Below are 18,015 nucleotides of genomic sequence, written 5' to 3'. Positions count from 1 at the left end.
GAGCTGCCCTGCTCAATAAGTATCCCGGTCAGTAGAGTAGTAATGGCCTGGGACCACTTCCAGCAATTCCCCTTGCTGTGATCAATTTTTTCTGCAGTAGGGGGTGCATTTAATTTTTTTTTATCCAAACTTTATTAAAGTTCTTGTCCCACTTTTACATCCCCTACCCTTTCTTACGTTTGGTCATATGTGGCCTGTATGAATAGGGTAGGTGGGGCAACCTCATTGAGTCACCAGCCCTCGCTCCTCCCTGGCCGAACTGCTGGTCAGCCATGGAGTGTTACTCTGTCGTGCCAACAGTGGACATAGAGAGGAAATTCAAGACACTGTACAGGAAGTATAAATTCCTAGAAACCAACCATTAAAAAAAAAAAAACACCAAAATCAACAAAAAAAAACAACAACACTGTTCACAAATAGCGTGTTCATTTCTGATTTTTTTTTTGGATTAATTATTAGAAATAGTAGAATTGTATGTGGGTTGTACAGTTTTTCCAACAACGGCTTTTTATTGGGATGTCACATGAGGTACAGCCTGGATTTTAAACATTAAATACAAACAAGGCATTGAAAAGGATTTATATGTTAAACATGGATTTATGTTCTATCCGCCATCTGTATGAGCTTGTATGGAGTCTGCAGCAGGTGTCCCAGATTACCTCCGAGGAGAGCAGACGGCTACTACATGTGTTCAGCTGCCAGTGGGCAAATCTGAAAAGAACAGCATGCCAGTTGTAGAGAGAAAATATTTTAATTATTCTAAGGAATAATCCGCCCGTTTAAAGTAAAATCGATCATCTTTGTAATTTATTGTCATGAGCCTTTTTGCTGTTTTAATGGTTTCATTTTGTTTTTATGACCTAAGGATAACAACAAATCTGACAACAGCAGCAGATTATGTGTCTATTAAGTATTTTGAGTGCATTGTATACGGTTGTGAATGGCATTGGAGTCTGATTGACTGGTAATTAAAAGAGAACCCCTGGCGGAATCCATTTTCCCTATTTATTAGGAAATCCTTCAAACTACCCAATAAATAAATTATACCTCTGCCAGCACTTTTTACTACGATGATGATCATTGGCTTTTAGCGCTGGGACAGGGACTATAAGGCAAGTACAATTTTCTCTTCAAAGTGCAGCCTGTGGGGGCAAGAAGTACCTGAAGGACACATTTCTAAGCCCAGCATACCGTTATGTGGTACGTCAGTCTAAAATTCCTGTCACATGCTCTGTATTACCTGACATGGCATACAATTATTGAGCAATATGGCACATGCTACCGGACAATGCCCTGTTATAATGGACATTATTTTATCGCAACCTTAATAAAGTCCATCCCATATGGAATGTTTGGAAAGCCACACCGCTACCATTGTAGCCATCCTGCCACAAAACAATAAACCCCCCCCCCCCCCCGCAATGCGTATTCAGGCGACATTGAAGGTATGGGGCATTCATACGTTAATGAGGCCATTTTTTATTTTATGTGAGTTATTACACAAACAACAATTTTATTTTTCCACGATAAGGTCCATAAACAGAACCTAACCTACTGGTAATGGTTCCGCACTGTACAAATGGACTAAAACGTGAACAAGATGCATAATAAATTTGTTAGATTTTATATTCAGCACTTGACAAACTCCTGGACCTAGGTGGTCAATACACCTAGAAATGTTACGTCTATTGCCTGGCTACAAAAAAAAGCATTGTGTTCTAATAGGGCAGAGATAGGTATCTGTTACAGAGAATAATCAGCTGCAAAATATGTACATCACCTACCCAAATCAAACACATTGATCCTTCAAGCAAATTAGGACTATTATTCTAGCCAATAGATACAAAAATGTATCCACATGTTACACACCATCTTGATTCTTACCTACTACAACTGCAATAGCTCCCAATGCCAGGCCAATGACTAGGAGCAAGGGTGCAATGAGTAGCTTCCCAGCTGAAAAAGAAAACATGTGATCATTCATAGAAATATTAAGATCCAGCAACAGCCATGAAGAGCTGTCATTTTTTTAAAGGGGCGGTTCCCATTTTTCTAAATGGGGAGACTACCTGTAAGAAATGCACTGCATATTGCAGTCCAGGAAGTTTCATGTACATTTATATGGCTGTATACAATGTCATACACAAGAGTGTTGCAAATCTCATGCATTAATAAAACCCTTACCATTGTATACAATAATCACGTGTATGAAGAATATGCGGTGGTATGAACCAAAGCAAAATCAAATGGGACAAACTCATAGCAAGCAACGACTACAGAACATGAAGCCTATGTGGGGTTTAGTATGGAGTTTCAGGGTGCTTAGGCCTAGTTTCTCAAAGACATCTTTCATTTAGTACCATTGTTTGATGGTTTGCTCAGAGGTGATCTTCTAATGCAGTGTATTTGACCTGTGCTGTGTGAACGTACCCTAATAAAGCAGGACACAGCGTATCCAACTTAGAACCTGCAGGGGATTCCGACCGAAAAATCGCACCAAATTTTGGTGCAGTTTTTCGTCCAGAAATCACCGCTATTAAAAGCAGAACTAAAAAAAAATTTTATAAAAATACAATACTTACCTTCACTGGCTTTGCCATAGCGGCGTGCCCCTCTGTTCTCCGTGCAGCCCGACCTTCTGTGATGACGCTGCAGCCCACGTGACCACTACAGCCTGTGATTGGCTGCAGTAGTCACACGGGATTAAACCTCATCCTGGCAGGCCGGGCTGCAGAGGATAGCTGGGGGAACAAAGAGCTGTTGCTATGACAACGCCTGGGGGGTTAAGTATAGACATTTTTTTTTTTATTAAATTTAAAGTTGCAGCTGTTCCGATGTAAAATCTAACATTTGCTATTTGTTTTGTCTTTTACCTCCACATTGAATTCAATGGGGAAGAACCGCAGCAACAGTGCAACGATTCCACAGCATAAACATGCTGTAGGTAAAAAAAACAAGAAACGAACCGAAGGTCAGTTAAACATTTTCTTAGCAGATTTTTTTCTGTAGTGTGTGGATGAGCTTTGTTCAAATATCATCCACTTTGCTGCTACTATAATATGCCGTGTATTTTCGGAAATGAAATCTGTTGCGTAAAATCCACAGCTAATCCGCCCAGTGTGAGCAAGAAAATCTGTATTACACTTAGGTCAAAGCAGTTTATCAATGACATACGCACTGCATGTGAACTGTGTAAACTGCACATTATGTATTTTCAAGTCACCTTCCTTATCTAGCCCTATAAAAGATCTGATCTTTAGGATTTGACCCTTTAAAGCATTAACCCTTTTAGGACCGAGCTCATTTTGGCCTTCAGGACCAGCCCCATTTTTTTCAAATCTGACGTGTCCTTTTATGTGGTAACTCTGGAATGCTTTTGCCTATCCATGCGATTCCGAGATTGTTTTCTCGTGACATATTGTACTTTATGTTAGTGGTAAAAATGTGGTCAATAAATTCAATCCTTGTGAAAAACACCAAAATGTAAAGAAAATTTGCAAACATTATTATTTTTCGGATTCTAAATGTATCTGCTTGTAAAACAGATAGTAACTATTTTGTGTGGTATTACTATTTCACATATTCCATGACTACTTGATATACTTTTTTGAACGTCCTTTTATTTTTCTAGGACGTTACAAGGCTTAGAACTTTAGCAGCAATTTCTCACATTTTCAAGAAAATTTCAAGACTATTTTTCAAGGACCAGTTCAGTTCTAAAGTGGCTTTGAGGGCCCTATGTACTAGATAGACCACATAAATCACCCCATTTTAAAAACTGCACTCTGCAAAGTACTCAAAACAGCATTCAGAAAGGCATTTCACAGGAATTAAAGAAAAGTAGAAGGGAAATGTACAAATTTAATTCTTTTTGCCGAAATTCATTTGTAATAAAAAAAATTCTGTAACACAGAAGGCTTTACCAGAGAAACTCAACTCAATATTTATTGCCCTGACTCTGCATTTTTTTTTAGAAATATCACACATGTGGCTCTAGTGCGGTAATGGACTGAAGCACCTAGAGTATTTTGGGGCCTCCTTTTTTTAGAATATATTTTGGGCACCATGTCAGGTTTAAAGAGGTCTCGTGGTGCCAAAACAGTGGAAACTCCCAAAAAGTGACACGGTTTTGGAAACTTTACCCCTAGATAAATTCCTTGAGGTGTGTAGTTAGCATCACAGGTCTTTTGCTATATTTATTGGAGTTTGTCTGTGAAAATGAAAATCTACTTTTGTTCTGGGAAAAACAAAAAAAACAAAAAAGTATTTTTACAAGGAATAAAAAATAAAAAGCACCCCAAAACTTGTAAAGAAATTTCTCCGGATTACAGCAAAACCCCATATGTGGTAATAAACTGCTGTTTGGACTCACAGCAGAGCTCAGAAAGGAAGGAGCGCCATTGAGATTTTGGAGCGCAGATTTTGCTAGATTGGTTTTCAGGGCCATGTCGCGTTTGCAACGATCTGGAGGGACCAGAACAGTGGAAACCCCCCAAAAGTGACCCTTTTTTGGAAACTATACCCCTAGGAAAAAAATCCTTGAGGGGTGTAGTTAGCATTTTGACCCCACAGGTTTTTTTTTTCTGAATTTAGTGGAATTAGACCGTGAAAATCAAAATCTACTTTTTTTCTGAAAAAAACATATGATGTTTAATTTTTACAATGAATAAAGGAGAAAAAGAATCCCAAAATTTGTAAAGCAATTTCTCCTAATTACAGCAATATGCCATATGTGGTAATAAACTGCTGTTTGGACCCACGGCAGGACTCAGAAGGGAAGGAGCAATATTTGGCTTTTGGAGCTCAAATTTACCTGGAATGGTTTTCGGGTGTCATGTCGCATTTGCAAAGACCCTGAGGTACCAAAATAGTGGAAAACCCCCAAAACTGACCCCATTTGGGAAGCTGCACCCCTTAAGGAATCTATCTAGGGGTATAGTGAGCATTTAGACCCCACAGGTCTTTTGCAAAATTTATTAGAATTAGGCCGTGAAAATGAATATCAACATTATTTCCACAAAAATGTTGAATTTTTTCATTTTTCACAGGATAAAGGAGAAAAAGCACCTTAATATCTGTAAAGCAATTTCTCCCAAGTACGAAAATACCCCACGTGGTCATAAATGGGTTTATTACAAATTAACCCTTCAGGACTGATCCATTTTTTGCATTTTCCTTTTAGTTTTTCCCTTCCCGCTTTCCAAGAGCCATAACTTTATTTTTCCGTCAGTAGAGTGGTGTGACGGCTTATTTTTTGCGGGAGGAGTCGTTTCTAGTGACACCATTTAATGTACTGGGAAACTGAAAATAAAATTCTTTGCAGGCTGAAATTGGAAAAAGCTGCGATTCCTCCATTGTTATTTGGGTTTCGTTTTTATGGCTTTCCCCATGCAGTAAAAACCACAACTTAATTTTTTTGCGGAGACTTAATACGATTAAGGGGAGACCAAATTTATACAGTTTTTTTTTTATATTTTGCTACTTTTACAAAGTAAAAACTATTTGTTAAAATAAAACAAAACGTTTTGTTTCACCACATTCCGAGAGCCATAACTTTTTATTTTTTGGTCAATTGAGTGGTGTGAGGGTTTATTTGCAGGACGAGCTGTAGTTTTTATTGGTACCATTTTTTGGTACATACAACATTTTGATCATTTTTCATAAATTTTTTTTAAAAAGCTCTAGGTGACCAAAAAACTGCGATTTTTGCGGTTTAAATGCTTTATTTTTTACGGCGTCCACCGGGCGGGTTAAATAATGGTATATTGTAATAGATCAAACTTTTACGGATGCAGCGATACCAATTTTGTTTATTTTTTTATATTACTTTATAGGAAAAATGGGAAAGGTTTTTTTTTTGGGACTTTAAATAGATTATATATTTTTTCACTAATAACTTTATTTACTTTCTTTTTACACATTTTATTAGTCCCCCTAGGGTACTTGAACCAGCGATCATTAGATCGCGGGTACAATACACTAGTATTGCAGTACAAGGTCATTTTTACAGGCTCCTGTAACAGCGCAATCACTGTTCCTGTTAGTTAGTCCCGGGTGTCAGCTGTAATACACAGCTGACACCCGCAGCATATGGAGCGGGCTTAGCGCATGAGCTCCCTCGATAAGGCACCCCCACACCACAACATGCTATTAAGTTGTGGTGCGCAAAGTGGTTAATGCGCAGAGTATGGTGCAGAGTGAAAATTTTAATATTCCATTTTAATGCACTATATGTTGTGCCCAGTTTGTGCCACTGAAGACAAATATCTCGTAACTCTGAGCTACGCTGTTTCCGTAAGAGCCATAGTAGCGAATGGCAATTATGGAAGCAGCGTAGCATGCGTGCTACACGGTTTCCGTAACTATTCAGTTCTATGGAAGTTACGGAAACAGCGAGTTACACTATTTCCGTAACCCCCGAGAATGTACAAAAAGCTAGAACGGTGTTTAGGGGGCCCCATTCTGGAGTTAGGTGTGGGTCACAGAGGTAGGAGCCGCATCTATCTGACATTTATGACGTATTCCGTGGATATGTCATAAATGTCTGATGGGAAAACTACTTTAAGGCTTATTTTCTTTAAGAAGAGTTTTGTTGCCATGCAAATAAAATGCCTAGCAATTCATGCACTCACCACAAACAGAGCCTCGCACTAATCTCCTTACATGCGGTCTCTCAGGGAGGTAGCGGTATTTGCATCCAAATATACTGAGGTTTGACGTGTGATCACCAAAGAATCGCAGCTGACGGTATCGCTCTCCGCAGCGGTAGCAGAAATTAGTGTTACACTGAGAACAAGTCATATGATCACATCCTTCTGTTCTCTGAATGTGGACCTGTAAGGGTGAAAATGAGAGATATAGTTAAAGTAAACCTTATTGATTATACAGCAGTTTGCAGGCATCAATGGGTATAGGTCAGTTTTAAGTGTCTTTAAAGACGCATTCCCGGAAATTGTTTTATCTTTCCGTCCGTTTGTAACGGACATCCAGTAAATAGATTTGTAGTGAATTTTCTTACCTATCTCTTTCTCCTTAAATTATCAACCTCCATTTGATCTTTCAGTTGTACCATGTGCCCGTGCCTCGGTCTCTCCAAATCAGACTAATCGAAGGTCAGTCTCCATGCGTTTCCATGAGAATCTCATAAGAATGCAGAGAGACGGACCTCATACGTTGTATGATTCAGAGAGTCAGAGTTGGTCACATGGCACAACTTTAGGAATGAACGGAGGCTGATAATTGAAGAAGAAAGCAATATTTTAGAGAATTCAGCTGCAAACCTATTTACCCGGATGTCCATTACAAGCGGACCAAAAGATACACATTTTTCTGGGGGTGCTTCTTTATTAGTTTGAGCAAATAAAACAAATGCATTAAGGATTTCTTTGAAGCCCAATGAAATAAGGGGTACGATGCCTAAAGAAATTTGTGCCAAAAAATGTGTAGTAACTAGGTCTTACTAGAACACAAGTAGTGCAGAAAAAAAAATAATGTTCCTAGTAGTTGGGAATATTTTTCTTTTGCAAACTCAAAAGGTGATAGAGAATATGGAAAAAAAAAAAAATGGATGCTGAAATTCACAAAAAGGCCAGCAGAGGGGGCTTTTGACACACATTTTATTTTATATATATATATATATATATATGTATATATATGTATATATATATTTATTTAATTTTATATGCATGTACACACACCTTTTAATTTAAAGTTAATGTATGAAAGATATACCATACTTGAAATTTTAATAGAACTATAGTGAAAATGGTCAAGATGCCATGTTTTGCAGGTCATGTATAGGAAATAAAATACACATATACACTTAAAAGTATAGCGTTGACACAAAAACCCTCACTTATGGCATCAGCAGAAGAGCTAGGAAACAAGAGACACTTGTATCAACCACTTAAATTATTATTTGATTCACTCCAGAATCTAGAGAATATCTAGCCAACAATTTAAAGAGGACCTATCGCTAGAACTGCCCTCTGTTTTATTGAAAAAATCATTAGCCCCGCCCCCCCAAAAAATACTTGCCTAAATATAACTTATCCCAAAAAAAGTAAATAAATGAAAAAAAAAAATCTATATTTGTCACGCGCCCAGTATGTAAATGGCCCGACTACCCACAGGAGTCAGGTCTGAACTTCCTGGCAAATAGATCACATAATGCCCAGCAACTTCCCATAACCCAAAGTTCTCTATCAGGATGATTATAGGCAAATAGGAACAGATGGATGAAATATTAGGAATGATTTAACATGGAGAAAATATTTCCCACTGCCATAAACACTGTTCAATGCTGCGCAAGAAAAATGATCAAGAAACATAATAGGAATGTGAGAACTCCTGAACATTGGAGCCAACTTTTTTTTTTTTTTTTTACAAAATAGCTATAATTTAAATAACATGCTATATGTGCCAGATGGCATAGACCTCACTGGTAGTGGATAAGCTTTGGGATAAGGGAGGTTTTTAGTTTATGTTGGAAAACCTTGGAGACATAACACTATTTTATTCAAAGGATGGCAAAGCATGCTGGAAGTCAACATGACCAATTCCAAAGTTTTGTAGATGAAAAGATTGCCTAAAAAACCCCGAAATAAAGTGAAAGCCTTGTGCCTGGTGTGCCAATATCATGCCACGTGAGTGTGGTATTTTTATCTTTGATATCCTCAAAAGATAAAAAGGACAATCATCTTGGCTTAAAGAGGATCGGTCACTAGGTTTGGAGTCACTAAACCACAAGCATGACATTGGGGTTTCAGGACTAGTTCGTAAAGTAATGTACAATTTACGGAGATGAACCAAGAAGCGGCATCGGGGACTGTATATAGCGCACACGAGGACAATACACTGTGCATGGGCAGAGACGCATGGTGTACTGTGCTCGGCTTCATATGCTTAATGCGCATGGACTCCTCTCGGTAAGTTATTTACTTTACTATTCCTGAAACTTCCGTTTTTGCCATGGGCAGGTTTGGAACACTAAACCCCAGCTGTATAACGGCATGCTGGTGGTACAGGGGCTCCAAACTTACTGACAGGTTCCCTTTAACTATATAAAAACTATATAACAACCAATAAAATAATCCCCCCCCCCCCACCCACAATGTTTGTACTCTTATAGTTGTAGATTTTTAGCCCAAAACTGAAGCGCTGTGTAATATAGACAGGATGTTTAATCACCCGTCACAAATCCTTGATCTGATCGCAATCTCCAACTGTTCCACAATACAGGGTAGTCCATTATCCCACCCACTGCTGTAATCCTTCTACTAATCCTGATTACATTTGTGAAGGTGACAGGGAAATTTACTGGCACAGCATCAAGTGTTTCTGCCATAGTGATGAGAATACTGGATTCACCGTTCTCATGGTACAGTACGGGAGCCAGCTACACAGGCCGTGATATGGAACCAATATATAAACATATATGAACAGATTCTTATGCTTTGTGATCATACTGAAGATATAGGACATCCAACAAATTCACTAGAGATTAGGCTACGTTCACTTCACATTTTTTGGCCTACGTTTTCCCTCCATCTGACAACAGAGCCCTATGAATACATTTAGCGTGCGTGCGTACGTATGTATGTCAAGAGCTTTCCCAACGTATACACTCAAGTTAATCCCTTCACGTACCAGAACGTAACTGCACGTCCTGGTGTAGGGGGTGAAGTATTAGCGCTAAGCCCGCTCCATACACTGTGGGTGTCTGCTGTGTATTACAACGGTCACTCCACACTAACTGCCAGGATCAGAGATCGCTCTGTTCCTGGCCGCTTAACCACTCCGATAGAGGAAGGCGGCCCCCTCTGACAGCAATCGCGGGGTGCTGATAATAGTTAAATCAGCCTCCTTTCCGCCTCTGGCACGCCTTAACAAGAGCTGGTATAAATGACAATGCACTGCAAGCCCGCAATAAAGAGTGCACTGCAAGCCCGCAATAAAGAGTGCACTGCAAGCCCGCAATAAAGAGTGCACTGCAAGCCCGCAATAAAGAGTGCACTGCAAGCCCGCAATACAGAGTGCACTGCAAGCCCGCAATAAAGAGTGCACTGCAAGCCCGCAATAAAGAGTGCACTGCAAGCCCGCAATAAAGAGTGCACTGCAAGCCTGCAATAAAGAGTGCACTGCAAGCCCGCAATAAAGAGTGCACTGCAAGCCTGCAAAAAAGGACAATGCACTGCAAGCCTGCAAAAATGGACAATGCACTGCAAGCCCGCAATAAAGAGTGCACTGCAAGCCCGCAATAAAGAGTGCACTGCAAGCCCGCAATAAAGAGTGCACTGCAAGCCCGCAATAAAGAGTGCACTGCAAGCCCGCAATACAGAGTGCACTGCAAGCCCGCAATAAAGAGTGCACTGCAAGCCCGCAATAAAGAGTGCACTGCAAGCCCGCAATAAAGAGTGCACTGCAAGCCCGCAATAAAGAGTGCACTGCAAGCCCGCAATAAAGAGTGCACTGCAAGCCCGCAATAAAGAGTGCACTGCAAGCCTGCAAAAAAGGACAATGCACTGCAAGATTGCAGTGTATTGAAAAAGTGATCTGACGATCCCCGTTTCACCACATTTTGAGAGCCATAACTTTATTTTTTCGTCGACAAGCTGTAGCTTTTAATGGAACCATTTTTGGTACATATGATCACTATTTATTTCATTATTTTTGGTGACCAAAAAACAAAGATTCTAGTGTTTTAATTTCCTTTTTTCGCCGTTCACCGAGCGAGTTAAAGGAACAGTGTCACCAAAAATTTTTTTTTAATATCAGTTTGATGTTAGTGTTTTATTAAAAACGTTTGTATTAATTTGTGTGTTTGTGTGTTACTTTTTTTTATTTTTACACTTTTTCTTCTCTATGGGGACTGCCATTTTTTTTTCCATTTCTGTATGTGTCGATTAACGACACATACAGACATGGAATACGGAAGCTCAGTCCATAGGAGTCAATGAACGGGACCCGTCCCATTGACTTTGCACTATGGCTCTGTCCTGCGCAGACGCAGGTCAGAGTCAGACCGAGCAGAGCAGCTGTTTGCAGGGAGAGAGCAGGCGCCATCTTGAAGACCATCTGCACTGCAGGTAAGATGTGTGTCTCTGCATGTCCCACTCTCTACCTCACAGACCCCCGCTCTCGTGACCCCCGACGGGCACCCCCACCCGACGCCCCCCTCCCCCGAAACGGCCCCCCCCCCCCGAAACGGCCCCCCCTCCCTTGTGTGAAGCCCGTCCATCCAGCCCTTTCCTGGTTATATCTGCGTCTGGGAAAGCTGGGTGACCACCATTACCCCTCCTACTGGAGTGTTTAGGGATGTGACTAATGAACCTCTCACACTCCAGTAGGAGGGGTAATGGTGGTCACCCAGCTTTCCCAGACCCCTGAACGGTAAATCCCTCTAGTTGTTCTGAGACTGTTTGGGGATGTGACTAATGAACCTCTCAGTCTTAGCACGATTAGACAGATTTACCGTTCAGGGGTCTGGGAAAGCTGGGTGACCACCATTACCCCTCCTACTGGAGTGTGAGAGGTTCATTAGTCACATCCCTAAACACTCCAGTATGAGGGGTAATGGTGGTCACCCAGCTTTCCCAGACGCAGATATAACCAGGAAAGGGCTGGATGGACGTGCTGAGGGTGCACAGGGTTTTTGGTGACCCCCTCTGTCATGTGATCGGACCTAGGTTACCAGTTCATGAGACGGGGTTCATGTGACTATAACTCTGTCCATAACAAGAGACAGTGCACTCAGGACAAGCCCTGCCCTCATGCCATAGTTGTGTGGTTCTGTCTGCGGTGATGGCGGTGGGTGGCTCTGACACCCGCCTCCTCCGTCGGGTCATCTCAGGACAGAAGGGGTGTCCGGATTGGAGAGACAGCGCCGCACCTGTCCTCAGGTTGTGTCTGGTATTGCAGTTCACCTCCATTGAAGTGAATAGGACAGAGCTGTAATACCACATACGACCTGAGGACAGGTGCGGCGCCATGTTTTCCTGGACGACCCCTTTAAGACTTTTCCTGTGTGTGTGTGTGTGTGTGTGTGTGTGTGTGTGTGTGTGTGTGGCAGAGTGGAGTGTGCACGGGCGCCGCTGATACTTCATAGCCGCTTATCAGCTGTTTTGAAGAATCAGCGGCGAGAACACACACACACATCCCCCAAACACACAAAATCAAGTGTAATCAAGCGTTTATGTGTTTTTTTTGCACGTAAAATGTGCAAAAAAAAAAAAACATGTCAAATACAAGGCGTGTGAACCGGTCAACTGAAAAGTCATTCACTTCACTTTCATCATTCTAAGGCTGGGTTCACACGACCTATTTTCAGGCGTAAACGAGGCGTTTTACGCCTCGATTTACGCCTGAAAAGACGGCTCCAATACGTCGGCAAACATCTGCCCATTCATTTGAATGGGTTTGCCGACGTACTGTGCCGACGACCTGTAATTTTACGTGTCGCTGTCAAAAGACGGCACGTAAAATAACAGCCTCGGCAAAGAAGTGCAGGACACTTATATACATTATATGCAGGACACTTCTTGGGACGTAATTTGAGCCGTTTTTCATTGAATTCAATGAAGAACAGCTCCAAATTACGGCCGTAATTGACGCCTTGCAAAACGCGAGTACGAGCAATTACGTCTGAAATGACGGAGCTGTTTTCTCCTGAAAACAGCTCCATCATTTCAGACGTAAATGCAGTTAGCGTGTGCACATACCCTAGGGGTATGTTCACACACAATGTTTTCAGCTGAAAAATCGGAAGCAGAACGCCTACAAGCATCTGCCCATTGGTTTCAATGGGAAATACGGCGTTCTGTTCCGACAGGGCGTTTTTTACGTGGTAGTTTTCCAAAAACGGCACGTAAAAAGACGCCCGACCAAAATGAAGTGCACATCACTTCTTGGGACGTTTTTGGAGCCGTTTTTCATTGACTTTATAGAAAAACAGCTCCAAAAACGGCCGTTAAAAAACGCGAGTTTGATTAAAAAATGGCTGAAAATCAGGAGCTGTTTTCCCTTTGTTTAGTAAGCGTGTGAACATACACTTAGCCTTTTGGTGTGTCCTATAAGGCCTCATTCACACGAGCGTGGCGTTTTTGCGCACGCAAAAACGCGGCGTTTTGTGTGCGCAAAAGCCACCTAACAGCTCCGTGGGGCAGCAGCATATGATGCGCAGCTGCGTGATTTTCGCGCAGCCGCCATCATTATGACACTCCATTTGGATGTTTGTAAACAGAAAAGCACGTGGTGCTTTTCTGTTTTCATTCATCCTTTTGACAGCTGTTGTGCGAATCACGCTGTTCGCACGGAAGTGCTTCCGTGCGACATGCGTGGTTTTCACGCACCCATTGACTTCAATGGGTGCGTGATGCGCGAAAAACACCCAAAGAACGGACATGTTGTGACTTTTTTTCAGCGGACTCACGCTGAGTAAAAATCACGGACATGTCAGCACGGCCCCATAGACTAATATAGGTCCGTGCAACGCGCGTGCAAATCACGCGCGTTGCACGGACGTAATTCACTTTCGTCTGAATAAAGCCTTACTTCTTCCAGCTGCAGAATCACACCCAATATGGCTGCCAGACACTGCTTAGCAATTTGAAGACACCTTTACCTGGCTTGTGAGAGGGGGGGGTGAGGTTCCCTCCCACATTTACGGCAGCTGTGAGTCAGGTTGCTTTGCCTTATTCACCTTGCTGTAATTCTGGGAAGTGCTCCCTCTGGTGGCCAACATTGGAAAACATGTCAAATTATTATTTAATTTTTAATACTTTCCACCATACGGAAAAAAAAAAAAAAATACAGCAAAAAACTTAAAAAATATAATAGAAATAAGTAACGACACTTAAAAAAAAATGTTTCATTTGCGACACATTCCCTTTAAGTAATGGTATATTGTAATAGTTTGGACTTTTACAGACACGGCAATACCAATTTTGTTTACTTTCATTAATTTTTTACATTGTGCTAGGGGGGGGGGATGGGAAAACTTTTTTTAAACGTTATTTTAAAAAACAATTTACACTCCTGAAAAAAATTGTTTTTTTTCTTTTCACACATTTGATTAGTCCCTCTGGGGGACATGAAGCAGCGATCGTTTTTGCAGTATTTTGTCATTTTTACAGGCTTCTGCTAAGCCCTGCCTGAGGTATGGTTTAGCAGAGGCAGACGTGAGGGCCTTCATCAAGCCCCCGGGCTGCCATGACAACCATCGGCGCCCCCGTGATCCGTTGCGGGGAGGGCCATCCACTCCTTTTAACGGCTCAAATGCCACGGTCGCCATCGACTGCAGCATTTAACTAAATGGGCAGGAACAGCGCGATCGCGGTTCCTGGACATTAGAGCAGCGCGTCAGCTGTGATGCACAGCGGACACCTGCAGCATATCGGGAGGGCTCAGCGTGAAACATCACATTCCAAACATCACCCCCGCTCCATGAGTCGGGAAGGGGTTAATATAGATCCCCTGAGCCTGCTGCATACTACTGTATATAACTGTACAGTATGTAATATACCCCCCCCCCCCCCCCCGATACTGCCCCTCACAGTATAATGTCCCTAATAATAACAATAATCTTTATTTATATAGCGCCAAAATATTACGCAGCACTTTACAATTTAGAGGGAACATGAAACAAACAATATCAGACATTATATAGTGACAAAGTTAATTTACAATTCAAACCAGAGGAGTGAGGACCCTGCTCGCAAGAGATTACGCTTTCCCCACACAATTTAATGCCCCTATACAGCCCCAATAGTAGGGTAAAAATATAAACGCTCACCTAACCCCGTTCCAACGAAGAGTGGAGGAGATCCCACTGCTCCTCCGGTCTGTACAGCTCAGCGCAGACAGGCACGATTACCTCACTGACTCGCATTAATGGTCGAAGAGGGACCTTACAGCCCCCTGCTCTACCATTAGATTCAACTGTATCTGCGGCCTGAAGATGCAAATACAGTTTAAACGAGGGGGGGGGATAATTTTTTTTTAAAAAACAATTTTTTCTTTTTTTTAAATTAAATGCCCAGCCCTACAGTGCCTAATAAAGAGAATAAACTGCATACTCCCCTACCCCCGCTCCAACGACAAGTGGAGGAAATCCCTCTGCTCCTCCGGTCTGTGTGGCTCGGCGCATATCTTCCAGTTCTGCTGCACTTCTGGCATATGCCAGCGTTTCAGGCATCCTATCGGTCCACAGTGTCTTCAATGCCCACCCAATTTACTTAGTTTAGCCTCAATGCCCACGCGCCACGGCAAGCAGACAGTGACAGTATATACAGGGATGATGTGGGTGAAATACCGGGATAATGGGAGTTATATACGGGGACCCCCATCATCCCTGTATATCGGGATGATGGAGGTTATATAAAAAGATAGGGTTGGGCGATTAACCAAATCAATTTTATTAATTCGCCTTCAAGGCCGTTGACTATTCTGTTTAACAGAATCGTGGAAATAGATTCTCTTGTGGCGCTGTCGCGCCGTGCTGCAGGAGGAAGCTCTGCCTCGTCACCTGTCTGGTCCGCCCCGTCTGAGAGGCTGCGCCCCGTTCTGCCTCCATCTGCTCCCTGTTCTGTCCCTGATACAGTACAGTACAGCAGTTCCGTGGGGAAGCAGGGACTCTTAGTATAGTGCCACATCACCCTGTAGATAGCACCACCCTGTAGTTAGTGCCACTGTAGCTCCCTCTGGAAGCGGAATCTCCAGCCAGAGCGTAGCCGGCGCTCTGGCTGGAGATTCCGCTCCTAGAGGGAGTCCCTGACATTTCTGTTCATATATAGACAGACACGTAAGGGGCATCCTCTAAAAGTGGAAGCCCCTGCCAGAGCGTCAGCAACCTCTGACCGGGGATTTTGTTTCAGGAAGTCACTGTCCATACATGAACAGTGACTTCAGGGGTACCTCTAGAAGCAGAGTCCCCGGCCAGAGCATTGCAAGGACTCTGGATGGAGACTCCTGTCTTGGGAAAGCCCTTAATGTCACTGTCCATATATGGACAGTGACATCAGGGGCTACTCCTGGAGCAGAATCCTCGGCCAGAGAGTTCCCGACACTGGCAGGTGATTCTGCTCTTAGATGGAAAACCTGACGTCACTGTCCACATATGGACAGAGACGTCAGGGACTCCCTCTAGGAGGAGAATCCCTGGCCAGATCATCAGAAAAGCTCTGGCCGGGGATCGCGTTGCTAGAGGGAGCTACAGTGACGCCATCTACAGGGGGCAAGTTGGGTGATGCTATCTACAGGGGGTGTCGCACTAAATGGGGGGGGGGTGTCGCACTATCTATATGGGCAATGTGGCACTATCTACAGTGGGCACTGGCACGGTCTACGTGGGCTCTGATGAATAAAAGTTTGGAGACATACTGATGCAAAACGGCCATGAAAAACTGACAGTTGATTAGTTTTTAATGGCCATATTTTTTCCAGGAGTTCCATTCACATGTACCGTGGTCGGGTTGGGAAATCCGGCTGATACACAGACCGTTTTTCATGGCCCAATCACAGTCGTGTAAATCTGGCCTTAATGTAATTTATTTACAACACCTTCGTGGGGCCGGGACTGCACGGTGTGTTGTTCAGACTTCAGATATTACAATGAAATCTCTTACCAAAGTGCCCGCTCAGCACTATCCGCCTGGCCCTGCTGCAATTTAGACTGCTCTCATCAGCAATGTCAGAGACTGGCTGAGGTGGTGACAGGCAGAGAGGGATGTTACTGCACGTAGAGCATAATGGATTACAGATTCTGTTAACCTGTTCCCCGGCAGGGAACAGGTTAACAGAAGTTATAATCAATTAGATATAAATTTTTCCAATTGTAGGAAACGCAATTCCTATTGTATGAAATTAGATATGTTATTCCAATTGTTAGAAATGCCAGAAGTGCAGCGGACGTAATACATCTGTGCAAAGCCGCTCATAACAGCTCAGCACAGACAGGCGCAAGTTTCTAAATGTGCAAGATGACATCGGTTATCTTCGCTGAATTTCGGTCTCTTTTTTCCCGACTAATTGCCCAGCCTTACCTGACGCCCATTCAAAATGCGTTGGTTTTACACTGGATGAGTAATATTTGTGTAAGGCCTTGTTCACACAGCATGTAAGCGACACATTTTACGTGTCTAAAACGAGTAAAAAATGCTTGCGTTAAGTTTCCCACTGACATCAATGGGAAAACGCATTGTAGTGAATAAAAAGTGTTTTTTTTACGCTCGTGTGTTTAAAAAACGCGTTGTGTAAATAAAGCGTCAGGTCAATTCTTGGCGCCGGAAACGTGCCTAATGCCCATAGTCAATTGGAGTCCTAATCAAACACCCAAAAATGCGTGAAAAAACGCCATAAATACCGCCTTTACTTTAAAAAGCGCTTTGCAAAAACGCTAGTGTTCGACGCTTTTACATGTAGTTTTTTTGGTGCGCCGTGTGAACAAGGCCTAAGTTTGGAGATGCATGTAGTTTTTTTTTTGGGGGGGGGGGGGTCTTTTTCTACCACTTTTTTATGTTTTGGTTTTTTTAATGATTAATTTATGTATTTGTATTTATTTATAATTTGCAATATATTTATGTTTATAGTATTGGGGCATAGGTCAGCACATGATCTTTCTGTTCATATATACAGATCTGTGGTAACCACGATCTAATGGAAACATGACAGACATGCAGATCGTCACAGGGAATCCCGGTTTTACTAGCAGGGAACTGATTATTTCAGGTACAACTGGTATAACCCAAGATTCAAACAACAGAATTTAGTTTGTTTTCGCTCTGGTTAGAACGTAATCTCTTCTAATAAAACTGCAGAAACCAAGTGACCGTTGTCTTCTGTTGATTCTAAAAACAGAAAGAAAAAAAAATAATAAAAAAAAACTCTCCTTCCCAACCCACTCCAAACACTGATAACACAGCGTGTTTATACCAAAGTGTGTTCAGGTTGCACAAGAATGGGGGTGCCCATGACACACCGCCGAGTGTTCTTGTCTCAGGGAACGTGAAATACTAAACT

The 18,015-nt window shown here is 42.3% G+C and overlaps 1 protein-coding gene across 2 annotated transcripts in view; it reads right to left on the bottom strand.

The window, feature by feature from the left end:
- Positions 1 to 18,015, bottom strand: part of RNF217 (ring finger protein 217) — a 116,243-nt gene that overhangs the window by 5,508 nt on the left and 92,720 nt on the right. Inside the window, exons 4-5 of one of the 2 annotated variants that reach the window (XM_075862316.1) lie at positions 6,633 to 6,834; positions 1,885 to 1,956 (exon numbers count right to left, since the gene is read on the bottom strand). In XM_075862316.1, the coding sequence (XP_075718431.1) occupies positions 1,885 to 1,956; positions 6,633 to 6,834 (274 nt within the window). The remainder of the gene's footprint in view (positions 1 to 1,884; positions 1,957 to 6,632; positions 6,835 to 18,015) is intronic. The other variant, XM_075862315.1, reaches the window with a different exon arrangement.

This window comes from Rhinoderma darwinii, chromosome 4, assembly GCF_050947455.1.
Source record: "Rhinoderma darwinii isolate aRhiDar2 chromosome 4, aRhiDar2.hap1, whole genome shotgun sequence".
In the NCBI taxonomy this organism is placed as follows: domain Eukaryota; kingdom Metazoa; phylum Chordata; class Amphibia; order Anura; family Rhinodermatidae; genus Rhinoderma; species Rhinoderma darwinii.
The sequence above is the reverse complement of the archived record's forward strand: the minus strand, read 5'-3'. Positions and strand labels throughout refer to the sequence as shown.